General features: G+C 43.3%; 1 protein-coding gene across 1 annotated transcript in view; it reads left to right on the top strand.

Annotated features, from left to right (window-relative positions):
* Positions 1-1,495: 1,495 nt before the first annotated feature.
* The window catches only part of LOC116162361 (fatty acid synthase-like), a 13,156-nt gene continuing 619 nt past the window's right edge, over positions 1,496-14,032 (top strand). The window contains exons 1-19 of the mRNA XM_031475976.1: positions 1,496-1,622; positions 1,670-1,843; positions 1,896-2,053; positions 6,588-6,814; positions 6,863-6,992; positions 7,039-7,691; positions 9,259-9,450; positions 9,497-10,015; positions 10,064-10,290; positions 10,712-10,902; positions 10,946-11,106; positions 11,152-11,406; positions 11,451-12,432; positions 12,479-12,609; positions 12,655-12,811; positions 12,859-13,024; positions 13,068-13,533; positions 13,578-13,733; positions 13,779-14,030. Coding sequence (XP_031331836.1) covers positions 1,553-1,622; positions 1,670-1,843; positions 1,896-2,053; positions 6,588-6,814; positions 6,863-6,992; positions 7,039-7,691; positions 9,259-9,450; positions 9,497-10,015; positions 10,064-10,290; positions 10,712-10,902; positions 10,946-11,106; positions 11,152-11,406; positions 11,451-12,432; positions 12,479-12,609; positions 12,655-12,811; positions 12,859-13,024; positions 13,068-13,533; positions 13,578-13,733; positions 13,779-14,030 — 5,267 coding nt within the window. The 5' untranslated portion in view covers positions 1,496-1,552. The remainder of the gene's footprint in view (positions 1,623-1,669; positions 1,844-1,895; positions 2,054-6,587; positions 6,815-6,862; positions 6,993-7,038; positions 7,692-9,258; positions 9,451-9,496; positions 10,016-10,063; positions 10,291-10,711; positions 10,903-10,945; positions 11,107-11,151; positions 11,407-11,450; positions 12,433-12,478; positions 12,610-12,654; positions 12,812-12,858; positions 13,025-13,067; positions 13,534-13,577; positions 13,734-13,778; positions 14,031-14,032) is intronic.

Below are 14,032 nucleotides of genomic sequence, written 5' to 3'. Positions count from 1 at the left end.
GGGGGGGGGCCAAGTGAACATAGCCCCCTCCCCCCAGTACGTATTTTGTCCCTTGTAACTAGGTCACCTGATACATTTGGTTATGCGCTCAATTGCGCCACTTGAATTAAAGCTAGCGCCATTACGGTTAAGTCGTGACAAATTTTCAAAAAGTGGGGGGGGGGCCAACTTAACGTTTTTAAAAGATACTTTTTTTAAACATCTTTTCATACGAAATTGTTCTCTCAGGTATGCGCTGAAATGCGCCGTAAAAAGATATCTTTGAGCCATTATTGCTTTTTGGATATCCTTAAATATATTGGGGGGGGGGGGGGGGGGCAACCATGAGTGAACGGAAATCCCCCTCATAAGCTGCATGTTTGCTAGCCGTATTGTGTCCCTACATTTGATGACAATCACGTCGTTATGAGCATCCAATTGCGCCACTGAAATTAAAAGCTAGCGCCATACGGTTAAGCCATAAAAAAACTATTTAAGACAAGGGAATCGGCGCCTCTAAAATTCTTAGCGTATTTACAATTAAAGTATAATTTCCGGAAGTGCGTCCATTTTGAATATTATATGTTACATTGATTCGGCCTTCGGAAGTAAAAACCTCCTAAATTACAAATTTCTAGAAAAAACTAACCTATTTACTTTCCCAGAATCGTTTAACTAAAGCTCCCAAACCAAAAACACCCTGATATAGGTCTTACTGAACACAGGCAATATAAATGCCTGAACCGCAAAGAATACTTAAATTGTTTACGGCCAATTCTAGCGCGATGATGAAGGTAGGCGATGTAGTATAAAAAAACATGTTGCAAAAAACGGTAACTTTAAAACGTTGTTGCCCCCCGCCCCCACATATTTAAAAAATTTTTAATTGGAACCTTAACCGTAATGAGAAACAACTCCTACGCTTAATTCAAGTGGCGGCCAGATTCGAGCGCATGTAAACCCACGATTGTGTATCAGGCGAACCTCTAGTTACAAGGGGGACAAATCCATAACCCGGCCGAACGTTACTCCGCCGGGGGGGGGAGGCTACGATTCACTTGCCCACGTCGCCCTCCCCCCCAATGTTTTTCGAAGATTTCTATGAAAAAAACGGATAAGTGGCCGCAAGAGTTATTATCGTGCGCATTATTTGGCAGCGCATAAAACGAAGCGCATATTCATATTATTCAAAATTAATTCACGAACTGATCAAATCTGCTCAGTGGAGGGGGGCCAAGTTAACGGACCCTCCGATTCAGGAGAATAATGCGCAATTTTTATAAACTAAATGAACTGTATTGAATTTACTGACTGTTCGTTATGACATTTCTATTTATATTCAAAAACAAACCTCTAATAATGAAAACTAGATTAAATTAGTGCAAATTGCACAATTGTCTTTACCGAGTGCAAACAATGGTGGTTAAAGGTTAATACGCAGAGGTCTCCGATAATGTTTGACGACATTGACACCGTGCGTCGGCCGGTATATGCGTTTTTTGCATCTGCAATGCATTTAAAAGGCGAGTCGCAGTTCCATCGATTTAGTTGATCCTTATCAATTGCGCTGAAAATGGTTTTGGAAAAAAACGGAGGTGTTGCACTCGCCCATCCCTTGCAAGGCGAGGAGATCGTCATTACCGGTAAGTCAGTGGTAGTGGTGATCAAACTGATGGTTCTTCACGAAAAGGGATGTCTGGGCGTTTTCCCGAGTCGGACGACATCTACCAGTACAGGAGAAACATCTACAACAAATTTGACATGATCACCAGCGATAATCGGCGCTGGTTACCGACCAACCCCGAGATACCCCATCGTATTGGTAAAATTAATCATCTCGAAAAACTGGACGCTGGCCAATTCGGTATATGACATGGTCCCGTGGTCGGGGGTAGGTCTCATTGTGCGTGTTTCAGATTTGCATTACTTCGAGGCCAACCAGATGGATCCCATGATCAAGATTTCTTTGGAGAAGGCGTACGAGGCGATCGTTGACGCCGGTTACAACGTGAACGAGATGAACGGTGCGAACTGTGGTGTCTTCATAGGGTGCTGCTTTTCGGAAAGCGAGGAGGTTCGTGCTTATGGGCGGACGAATGCCAGTCCGAACTTCTGGCTGTGACAGGTATGTGTCATTTTCCATTCATTCTTCAACCTTCTGCTGTCCATGCTCGTCAGAATTTGTTCATCAAACTTCGTCAATTGTGAAGCCAGCCCCACCCACTCTTACTTTCCCCCCGCAATCTCTTCACCGGAAACGACCTGTGCTGGTGGTATACGTGTGTGAAAGATTAATGTTAGAACATTAATAAAACGTCTTGAGATTCAAAAATAGAAAAATAAAGAAGTTCATAAATGTCATTAAATATTCATCATATATATTTTTTTAACATCTACACACTATAATTTATAAAATATTTTATGATCGTACTTCAACACATCCCCTCGATTAAAAATATTTATAAATTCAAATAAAGAATACTACATAAAAACTTACTTCTAAGTTCAAAATAGGAAATACACAGTTTTAAATAGAAAATACAAATTACCTCCCCTTATTTCATATTTTAAAAATCTTGATTCTTAGAGTAGACCTATAGCCTTAGCAAACATTTCTGTTTTGGGCCCTGACAGGGACTTCGTGAAGAGGTCAGCAAGGTTTTCTGATGAAGGTATATATTCTACTTTGATCATATACTATTATTAATACATTCTCTCACAAAATTGTATTTAACAACAAAATGCTTACTTCCTCCTTTATAGTTTCATTTTCTGCAATTGCAATCGAACCTTGATTATCACAATACACAATTTCTCTTCCAGAAATTAAATCTTCTTCACTTAATTCACGTAACAAAGATTGTAGCCACAGAAATTCACACATTGACTCATAAAGGGCGATATACTCTGCATGAGTTGATGAACTGGCTACGCATTTCTGTTTTCGGCTTTTCCAAATAACTGCTCCATTCCCAAAATTAAAAACATAACCAGTTATTGATTTTGCATCATTTTTATCAGTAACCCAGTCTGAATCACTATAACATGAGAAAACACCATTTTTCTTATAAGTTAATCTATAACCTATTGTTTTCTTTAAATACTTTAACACATTTTGAACACCTCTCCAATTTCTTACAGTGGGTCTCTGGTTGCATTGGCTCAATTTATACAGCATTTGCAATGTCAGGCCGAGTACAAGTGCTGATATAAAGAAGAGAGCTTATCGCCTTTTGATACAATTCACGGTCAAAAATTTCTCCTTCGCCTTTCACTTCAAAATGCGCTCCTACTTGAAGTTGACAAGAAGTGCCTTTAGATTCTGACATATTGTACTCATTTAAAATGGATTTTATGTACTGACTCTGATTTATAGTTATAACATTCTTACTAGGTCGATCAAACTGTATTGATATGAACGATCTTACGGGACCTAAATCTTTAAGTTTGATAATTTTTCCAATAATTTCTTTAAATTTTAAAACTTCTTCAATTCCCGAAACCAAAAAATCGTCAACATAAGCTGCCACTATAATGTCTTTCTTAAAAAATATGCAAGGTTCACTGATACATTTGGCAAAATCTAAACTTAACATAATCGATGTTACGTGATTATACCAGTTTCTACCTGATTGCTTAAGGCCGTACAGACTTTTTTTAAGTTTACAAACGAATTTACCTTTATCGAGTTCTAATCCATCAGGTACTTCCATCAATACTTCCTCATCCAAACTGCTAGTGAGGTACGCTCCGACTACATGTACATGATCCAACCTCCATCCATGATGTACAGCTAGATTCGTCAGAAGTCTGATTGATGTCTTCTCCACTACAGGACTCATAGTTTCAAAATAGTTTACTCCGTGAGTTTGACGAAAACCTTGTGCAACAAGTCGGGCTTTATACTTCTTAATGTTTCCATCTCCGTTTTTGATTGTGAACACCCACTTGCAGCCTATTACCCTTGCACCTGGTTGTCGTTTTATAATTTTCCTGGTTTCTTGCAAATTTAAATTCCGAAATTCTTTATTAGTGGCATCCTCCCATGCAAGTGCGTTTGAGCCATTCACAGCTTCCTCATAACTGGACGGAATATTCTCTTCATGATCGTAGAGTTGAGCACACATACAAAATGGCAATTTACATAATTTTCTTGTTACTGGTGCTCTACTAGATTTTCTTAATTTTACAGGTCCTTCGTCAGTATTATCGATTTCAGTTTGCTCTTCTCCTTGGTTATGAATCATTTCTTCTATTACAGCTTCTTGATTTTGAATTTCCAGCTCTCCATCTAACACGTCTTGATTTTGAGCAACCATTTCTCCTTCGGGTACAATTTCAATAGCATAATTTTTATCTTTAGAGATTTCAGACCACAATCCTTCTTTTTCGTTTAACTCGCTTAGGAAATTGCAGTCATAATTCTTAATCTTAAATATCTGAGTTTGGTTTCACTTGGTACTTTCAATACAGGTTGTTTAAATGGAAAAATCTCTTCCTGAAAAATTACATCTCTCCTGATGATTACCTTTCTTCGCTTCAAACTCCATAATCTATAACCGTCCTTCGTATTTTCGGCGAATCCAATAAGCACACGTTTCAGCTTTTGATTCAAATTTCGTTGATTTAGATTTCATTGCCCATGCTTGGCAACCAAAAATCTTAATTAAATTTGCTGTCTCTAACTTTAATTTCTTATTGTGCCAGATTTAGTAAGGTATTTTAAAGTCAATTGCAGTTGAGGGGCACCGATTTCTGATAAAAACTGATGTCATAATTGCTTCTGCCCAAAAATTCATGGGTACACCGGATTCTAACATCATGCATCTTGCCATTTCTATCAGAACGCGGTTCTGCCGTTCTGCCAGACCATTTTGCTGCGGACAACCTGGTGCACTTCTCCTATCTTTTATTCCATTTTCATGCAAATACTTCTCGAAAACATTTGATATGTACTCGCCACCATTGTCCCTTTGCAGGGTCAGTAACTTTTTCTGTTGATTTTCCGCTTCCTTATGAAATCTAACAAATTCAAGAAATGCCTCATCCTTCGTCTTCAAACATTTGGCAACGATATAATGAGAGTAATCGTCAATAAGAGTCATAATAAATAATGATCCGCCAATAGATTGTGGTGAAATTTTACCCATTAGGTCGCTGTGGATGATCTGCAATACTGCTGTTGTTTTCTCACTTCTTTTCTTAGGGAAACTAAAACGACTGAATTTTCCTTGAATGCAAACTTCACATTTCTCGTCATCTTTATTTGGTTCTTCTTTTAAATTTTTGAGGAAAGGAATTCTCAACAAATCCCTTTTATTCACATGTCCAAATCTTCGATGCCATAGCTGCATGTTATAGACTGCTCTACATGCTAATCCATTCTTCTGTTCAATGTTAAAATTTTTACTTCTTATATCCGCAGTATTTACAACGTATACCCGATCATCCTTCTTTACTCTAAAGATCAGCTCATCATTATCCAAAACTACTCCTCTTTCACCAGTGGACATGACGTCCAAACCTTTATCTGTCAACCTTGAAACAGACATCAAAGCACATTCAAGATCTGGAACGAAAAGTGTCTCAGACAACGTGATCCTGAATCCTCCGTCTTCTTCAGGTGTACGAATCATGACGATGCCTTTGCCTTCTATCTGAGCTTCGTCCCCATTTCCCATCTTGATAGTAATCTTCATCCAGTTCGACAAATTCTTCTTTCAATGGTGTCATGTCATCTGAAGAACAAGAGTCTAAATACCAGCATTTCCTCTCCTACTGAACAATACGCTTTGGCTTTGTGGACTTAATCGACAATTTCACTTATTGCACTACTTGCCATACCTTCCTTCTTGTGTCGTTGTCTCAAGAACTCCTTCAACTCTGGACAGTCACAAGATTTGTGTCCTAAATTTCCACAGGTGTAGCACTTGTAGACTCGATCTTCATTTCTACTATCTCCTTTAACTCGTTGAGTATTATTTCCATGATAGACTCGATTGTCATTTCTATTTTCTCCTTTAGCTCGTTGAGTATTGTTTCCATGGTTTTTCGATTTCATACTTTGGTTTGCTTTTGAGTTCTGCACTGCTGTCATAGTTTTGACTTCGTCTGTTTTTGTCGACAGTCCGTCTAATCTGATTTGGCGTTTCTCTTCCACCAACAATTTACTTATGATATCATCACGACTTAAACTTTATTGATGTTCTAATGTTCTAATGAAGATTTCATATTTGTCCCTTGGAAGACCCCTCAGAATCTTCACGCGTTATTTGCATATCCATCTAGCCTTGCCTACATGACCACCATATGCGTCGTCTTGTTCCGATCTCCTTCACGACAACCCCCTTCCATTTACCAATCCCGCATCTCATTGATTCTTCATTTACTTATTCTTAACGTCCCACAAGCGTTTTTGATTTGATTTTCAATTTTATTTTATGCAGAGGCGATCAAATTCGATTTTCCTTAACAGGTTCCTGGATGAAAAAGTATTGGTTTGGCTTATAAAAAGAAATTCGATGTTCACGTAAATTGTTCTCATAGGTCGATTCCTTTAAGAATATTAAAATTACTTCAAATAATTTCTCAGTTTAATGTTTACATAGTTGATTGATTCCTTCTTCTTTAGGAGTTCTAGATCTATGACTTCGCAACGCATCAGTCACTACTTCAATCTGAAAGGGCCGTCTTATATTACTGACACGGCGTGCAGCAGCTCACTTTACGCTTTGGAGCACGCGTACCGAGCCATTCGGACTGGTCGATGCGACAGCGCATTAGTTGGCGGAGTCAGCTTGTGCCTAAACCCCATAGCATCTCTCCAGTTTGCTCGGTACGTGATGGGGGATGTGAATGGGTTCTGGTAACAGAGTTGTTGCAGGTTAGGTGTTCTGAGTGCGGACGGGATGTGCAAGCCGTTTGATGAAGACGCGAATGGTTACGCCCGCTCTGAGACAATTTCCATTGTCTTCCTGCAGAAGGCTAAGGATGCTCGGCGAATTTACGCACAGGTAATAACCCACCCTTAGTCACCTTGATTCTAGTTCTCCCTTGTAGTTGTTGCACACCAAAACAAACAGCGACGGCTACAAGGAGCAAGGGATAACGTTCCCGTCGAGCGAAATGCAAAAGGTCCTCTTAGACGACACCTACGAGGAATGCCGACTGGATCCCACAATAATCGACTTCCTCGAAGCGCACGCCACTGGTACCAGGGTCGGCGATCCCGAAGAAATGGCCGCGATGGAGCAAGTCTTCTGCACCAACCGCGACGCACCACTGTTCGCCGGCTCCATCAAGTCCTACCTGGGTCATACGGAGGGCGCGAGTGGAATATGCTCGCTGGTCAAGGTTCTGATCGGAATGGAGGACGACTGCCTTTTGCCAAACATCCACTACGACAAACCGCGGCAGAGCATAAAGGCTTTGATTGAGGGCAGAGTGGTGGTCCCTTTAGACAAAATGCCATGGCCGAAAAACGGCTCGGGTGTGGTTGCGATTAACTGCTTTGGCTTTGGCGGGTCAAATGCGCACGTTATCCTTAAGAGATTCGAGCAACGAAAGGTTAATGGAGGATTGCCCGAAGATGACTTACCGCGACTCATGTGCGTAAGTGGTCGCGTGCCGGAATCGCTGGAAAGCATATTTGATGACATCAGTGGGCGTAAACTGGACGCTGAGTATTGCAGGTTACTTCAGGAGGCATTCAAGTGAGTACCCTCCTCGATTCCACCAGTTCTCTATACAGTTGATGCTCTGAATCTTCCAGTTCTTCCTTGCATGTAGGTTTTTTGTAGTCTGGTTTCTAATTCAATCCATCATCAGTTCTCGAATTAATCGCCAAGATTCTTGATTTCGAATAAAATTGATAGATTGATCAATATATTTCTACTACACGACCAAGTTCCTTTTTTTGCATAAACCCGCTACTTATTATTAGTTTTTCTCCTAATGGCAACTCACAATGAATTAATAAAGCACCCACAACAATAATTTCGTCGAAATGGTGGCACAGTTTTCCCTTATAATTCAATTTTTAGAATAAAATATCACGTACCACTACGCGTATGACAAATCTTTCATAAACTTAAAAGAAACGCGATTTCGTTTCGAACCATTCATAAAAAGAACCTTCAAAATGCCGCACTTAACTCGTACAGCTTAGCTTCAAAAGTTTGGAATCCTCTCTCTCCCGCCCAATTTTTACTTAAGTGCTCGCCGAATGCCACCCGGCTTCGGTTATGTTTTGTATGCATGTAAAGGTACGAGTATAGCTGCAGTTTCTTCGTTGTGTTCATTCTTCAATCATCCTTTCACCTACACACTCTCTTATAATTTAACTCTCTGTGTCCCTGACCCACCCCCCCCCCTTTCCAAATCTCATGTTCGATTTTTCGACATACAATGCCATTCACTTTTTCCCATTTCTTTAATTAAACACTCCTCTCTTATAATTGCCCTACTTCTTGTTTCGTCATATTACTCCTGCCTGATTTTCGGAAGTTATTGAATTTTTCTTTTTTGCTGGGGGGAGGGGGTATTCCATACTCCCAGACCTGACATTCCTGAAGGGTGATCGTTTTATGGAAGAAAGTGTTACCTGTGGACCCCCGAGCATATAAGACAGTTCCCTTGCCTTTTTCCGAAAATCGCCACGAGGGTACCATGGGAAAGGGTGAGGATTGTGGGAACGGTTAACGACTCTTTCTTTACTGTCAATATAATTTTTGGAAATAGTCATTGAACTTTCCTTTTTTGCTGGGGGGTTATTCCATACCACCCACATCCTCCGGGGCTACGTTCTCTGCAATACTTCTTAGAAGGGTGTCTGATGACCTTTTCCCAAAAATGACAATGCGATTCCTAAAGGCTGAACGTTTTATGAAAGAAAGTGTTACCGACCGAGAGGTCTGGAGGGTTTGACCCAAAGCCTATACGACAGTTCCCTTGCCATTTTCCAAAAAGTACCACGAGGGTTCCTATGGGAAAGGGTGTGGGTGATGGGGCAGGGTTATCCAGTCCTTCTCAATGTAATTTTAGGAAATATGATTTTCCGGAAATGGTAATTGAATCTTTTTTTTTTCTGGGCGGTATTCCATGCCCCCCCCGGTGCTAGGATCTCTGCAGTTCTTCTTAGGAGAAGAGTACATATGTGTCCTGAAACTCCATCATAATACAAAATACCAAGAAACTTGGGAAATTATCGAGAATCCAATACTTTCTTCATCTTTGGTTTTTACGCTAGACTGCGCCTATACAAATATTTGCTTGTTGCAGGGGTACCACCACTGACCACCCTTACCGTGGCTACATAATCCACTCCAAAGCTGGCGAGCTGAAGCGAAGCTCGAGGAGGTTCGACAGCAGCAAGAGTCGCGTATGTCTCCTCCTTCCAGGACCAACTGTGGAGCTCCTCGAGATCGGCAGTGGACTGTTCAGATTTTCAGCGTTTTCCGCGGCCGTAGAGAGGTGAGTCAACAACCAAAGGGCAGAAAACCTTACCCTCACCTTACAGAATCGCCTCGTTTTTACCACATGAGGTTCATCTAACCAAGATAATAAAAAATTGCGAATGCAAAGGGGGGCGAGAATTAGTACTCGCGAATTTGGCCATTCAGCTCGCCTTCATCGAGCTGCTCAAGAAGCTAAATTTATCGTTAGACTACACGGCGGGGATGTCCATTGGAGAGTTATCCGCCGGTTATGCAAACGGGCGGATTAATTTCGAACAGGCAATCGCGGTCGGGTACGAAATTTCTCGACTGGTGGGCGACGATCTACGTCTCGAGTACGCCTTAAGTACCAAAAGCTCGCTGCTGTTGAGCCGGCTACAAAAAGTGGTACCCAGTCCGGAAGTGATACTTCATAGTCTCCTAAACCCGAAACCTTTGGAAGCGCGCGAGTGGCAGCAGAGCCATTATTCCGAACTGGCAGTGGTCGTGCTCGGTTCCGATCGGATTCGGCTGAACGGTTTCTCTTCCTTGCACATTTCCGGCTCAGATGCCGTGACCTCATTTCTGGATGTTGTGGGAGGGTGAGTAGCCACGAGGGCGCGGGTTTCTCCTACAGAAATCTCTTGCAGTCTTTACAAGCTCGGGCACAATCTCAACGTGGAAGCTCTGTCCCCGCCAGTCAAGTGGCCGGTTGGTCATGGAACGCCCATGATCTCGCCGCTCATTAAATGGAACTACGACTTAGATTGGTTTACAAAACTTCACACGAAGACGGTCTTGCATACGGGCGCCCAAGTTATTCCTTTGGTTAACAAGACGATTGACTGGTCCATCTTACCAGGCCACGTCATTGATGGTAAGTCAAGTCCTCCTCGAGTTGCTTGATCCATAGGATGCTTCTTTGGTGAAGGTATTCACTAGATCCCCTTGTCTTGTTATAGAGGTGATCGTTAAAATTGTACTCGAACAGTTTCCAAATGCTTAAGTTTAAGCGTTTTAACAGACCTCCAGGGTTTTGCAATTTCCAGAAGTTGTCCAGATTAATATTGCAAGAATAATTGTTTCAATAGTTGTTTAGATAACAACCACGATGACTTTCAAGTCACCTGGTGCATGCGTAGTAATTCAACATTGGAATTGCGCAGTAGTTTCAAATTTGGTGCATGTGCAGAGTGGATTGGTGTACTCTCGTTGTTTTATGTCTTGGCACATCTTCACGTGTCGACTACTACTCTTCATTCCTCTAGCTCATTGGGTCTGAACTTGCACGTGTTTAGGTATGACGATAATGCCCGCAACCGGATACCTCTTCATGATCTGGGAGACGTACTGTAAAATTGTGGACGTTCCAATGAACGGTTCTCGGGTGCGCTTCGACAACGTGAGATTCCACAAAGCCGTCCACATTTCCAAAATATCGGAGATGGAATTCAAGATGACCATCGGCCGAGGAACGAACAGATTTGAGGTAAATATAGTCTGGGCCAACCCTCCTACTTAGTACACTTTAGATCGGAGACGTCGACGAAGTGATCGTTTCCGGAAGCATACGCACTCTCTCAGACACGGATGAATTCATTGATCTTGCCTTGTCACCGGAAGATGACGAAGGAATCTCTTTCGCGTCCAAAGATATTTACAAAGAGTTACGACTGCGGGGTTACAACTACTCGTAAGTGACTTGGCAAAGGTGATGGTTTGTATTGAATTCTTCTAGGGGAGCGTTTCGCGCGCAGGAAACAGCCCATATATCCGGATTGATCAGCTGGATTAAATGGGAACGTAACTGGATCGCATTCATCGATAACATGCTGCAGACGAAGCTACTCGGGGAAGATACGCGAAGTCTGTACGTCCCCACGTTCATCGGCCAGTTGAAGATTGACGCCATGAAGCACTTCGAGTACGTTAAGCAGCTGGACAACCCATCTCTACTGCCTGTGTATAATCACCGCGAGGCTGATGCAATCAGGTGAGTTAGGCACACTCTCGAGGTGATTATAATTAGTGAAGTAGCTGTGGAGGTATCGAGCTGCGGAAGCTTTACGCGACGCCAATTCTGCGCCGTAAGGTGACCGCCGAGCCGGTCCTGGAGACGCACAAGTTCGTGCCTTTTAACACCGAGCTGCCTATGCAATCTGCGATGCGCGTCCTGGTGCAGATCTTCCTTGAGAACACACTCTCGCTGAAGGTTAAGATCGTGGAGGTCGCGCAAATTGACGCGATATCTCCAATTCTGCAAGAGGCTTTGAATGACCAGCCGCTGGTTAAGACTGAAGTTATCATTTTGGGCGACGAAAACTTGAGTGTTCCAAACATGAAGGTCCACAACAAGGCGTTGTCCACCGAGAAACAGTGCGCGATAGTCATTGTAGAGGGGGCATCGGGTAACCTTGAACTACTCAAGGAGGCTGAAGGTGTTCTCAAGGAGAACGGTATTATTATCTCCAGGGAAAGAGGTGAGTTCACTGCAAATTTCCCTGGCCACGCGCTTCTGGCGCAAGTTAAAACTGAAACGGAAACGCTGGTGTTGCTGAGGAAGGTTGTGAGCTACCGGAAAGAGCATGTGATCATGGCCAAGTTTGATGGTACGGCTTACGACTGGTTGCCCAAACTTCAGAGTGCCATGCGAAATGAAACCAAAACGTTGGTTGTTGTTGAAAATGAGCCCCTAAGCGGCGTGCTCGGCTTTGTCAATTGTCTAAGACGCGAACCTGGGGGAATGAATGTGAAATGCGTCTTTGTTCAGGACGGGAAAGTTAAATTTAACCTCTCCGATCCACTCTTCCGCGAACAGTTGGACAAGGACCTAGCAATTAACGTGTTGAACCAAGACGTTTGGGGTAGCTATCGCCATCTGCCGCTGGAGCGCGTGACAGAGGTTGAAACGCAGCACGTCTTCTGCAACCAGAACGTCGTTGGAAACTTGTCGACGCTCAGTTGGGTCGAAGGGCTACTCTCGCAAGATAACTCCAAGGAACCCGAACGATCAGTCAAGGTTTGTACGAAGATTTCACCAGGTGGTGGTTTAACGGCTTGCTTAGGTATACGCCAGTTCCATCAACTTCATGAATGTTATGTTGGCTTCCGGTCGTGTTCCTTCGGAGGCGTACACAAAGGATCGGCTTGCTTTAGCCACAGCGCAAGGTATTGAGTACGCTGGGATTGATGCAAGGTAAATTCCATTACTAAGTAGACCTGGTGTAGCGTGCAATTGTAGGGGCGAGAGGGTAATGGGAATTCTACAGTATGGGGCTATGGCCAGTTCCGTTGTCCCCGACGGGGAAATAATCTGGAGGATACCCTGTGAGTGGACTATGGACCAGGCCGTCAGTATTCCGATTACCTACTCGACGGTGTTGTGCAGTTTCTTCGTGGTAAGTGCCTGCGTAGCCCTTCCGTCGTTTAGTAGGACGTATTTAAGAGCGCCCATCTCAAACCGGGACAAAGTCTCCTGATACACTCCGGGGCTGGAGGCGTAGGACAGGCCGCCATCTACATTGCCTTGTCCTACAAGTGCCAAATATTTACAACTGTCGGTACCGAGGAGAAGAGGAAGTTCATTATGGAAACATTCCCAGAGATACCAGGTGGGCAAGTAAACTAATCCACACGAACTCATTCGGTCCGTAGCTAGCCACATCGGCAACTCTCGCGACACCTCCTTCGTGCAGATGGTTTTAAAGCACACGAAAGGAAGAGGAGTCGACTTGGTTTTAAACTCTCTAGCCGAGGAAAAGCTCAAAGCGTCACTTCAGTGCCTTGCGCCGAAAGGATACTTCGTCGAGATAGGCAAATACGACTTGGTCAACAGTAACAAACTTGCACTCTCTGTACTTAGCGAAGGGCGTAGCTATGCCGGCTGCATGTTGGATATGTACTTCAGAGACTTCCACAATCAAAAGCACAAACTACAACAAATTCTGAGTAAATTCCTGAAACAAGGAGCGGTTAAGCCTTTGTCCCTCGCCACCTTCAACATGGACCAAGTGGAAGAAGCTTACCGTTTCATGGCGGCAGGCAAACACGTAGGAAAAGTCGTCGTCAAGGTTCGCGATGAAAACCAGCAATCACCAGAACTATTCAAGGCTCTCCCAAGGTACTGTTTCTACTCAAGAGATCGCTAATGACCGAGCATTCCAGATTCTCTTGCGACCCTTGCATGACGTACATCATTTTAGGAGGCTTGGGAGGCTTTGGACTGGAACTGGTTGATTGGTTGATACTAAGAGGTGCCCGCAAGTTAGTTTTAGTCTCTAGAAATGGTGTCCGAAATGGCTACGCTGCGTCCAGGCTTAGGTGAGAGCAATTTGCGATTAGCCCTTCACGACCATCTTCGCTTAGAGTTTGGAAAACGTACGAGGCTACCATAAGGGTGGCCACAGATGACGTCACCACCGAAGAAGGTTGCGCGCGGCTGTTGGAGAGCTCGGAGAAGCTTGCGCCCGTAGCCGCGATCTTCAATTTGGCCGTGGTTCTTCGAGATGACCTCTTCGAGAACCAGACGGAGGAGAACTTCGTGAATGCACTCTCGCCGAAGGCCCGTGCGACGCAGCACCTAGATATCCTAAGTCGGCAGCTCTGCCCTCGGCTACAGT

Source organism: Photinus pyralis, unplaced genomic scaffold (genome assembly GCF_008802855.1).
Source record: "Photinus pyralis isolate 1611_PpyrPB1 unplaced genomic scaffold, Ppyr1.3 Ppyr1.4_LG10, whole genome shotgun sequence".
Lineage (NCBI taxonomy): Eukaryota > Metazoa > Arthropoda > Insecta > Coleoptera > Lampyridae > Photinus > Photinus pyralis.
Note: the sequence above shows the minus strand (reverse complement) of the source record. Positions and strands in the feature narration are given on the sequence as shown.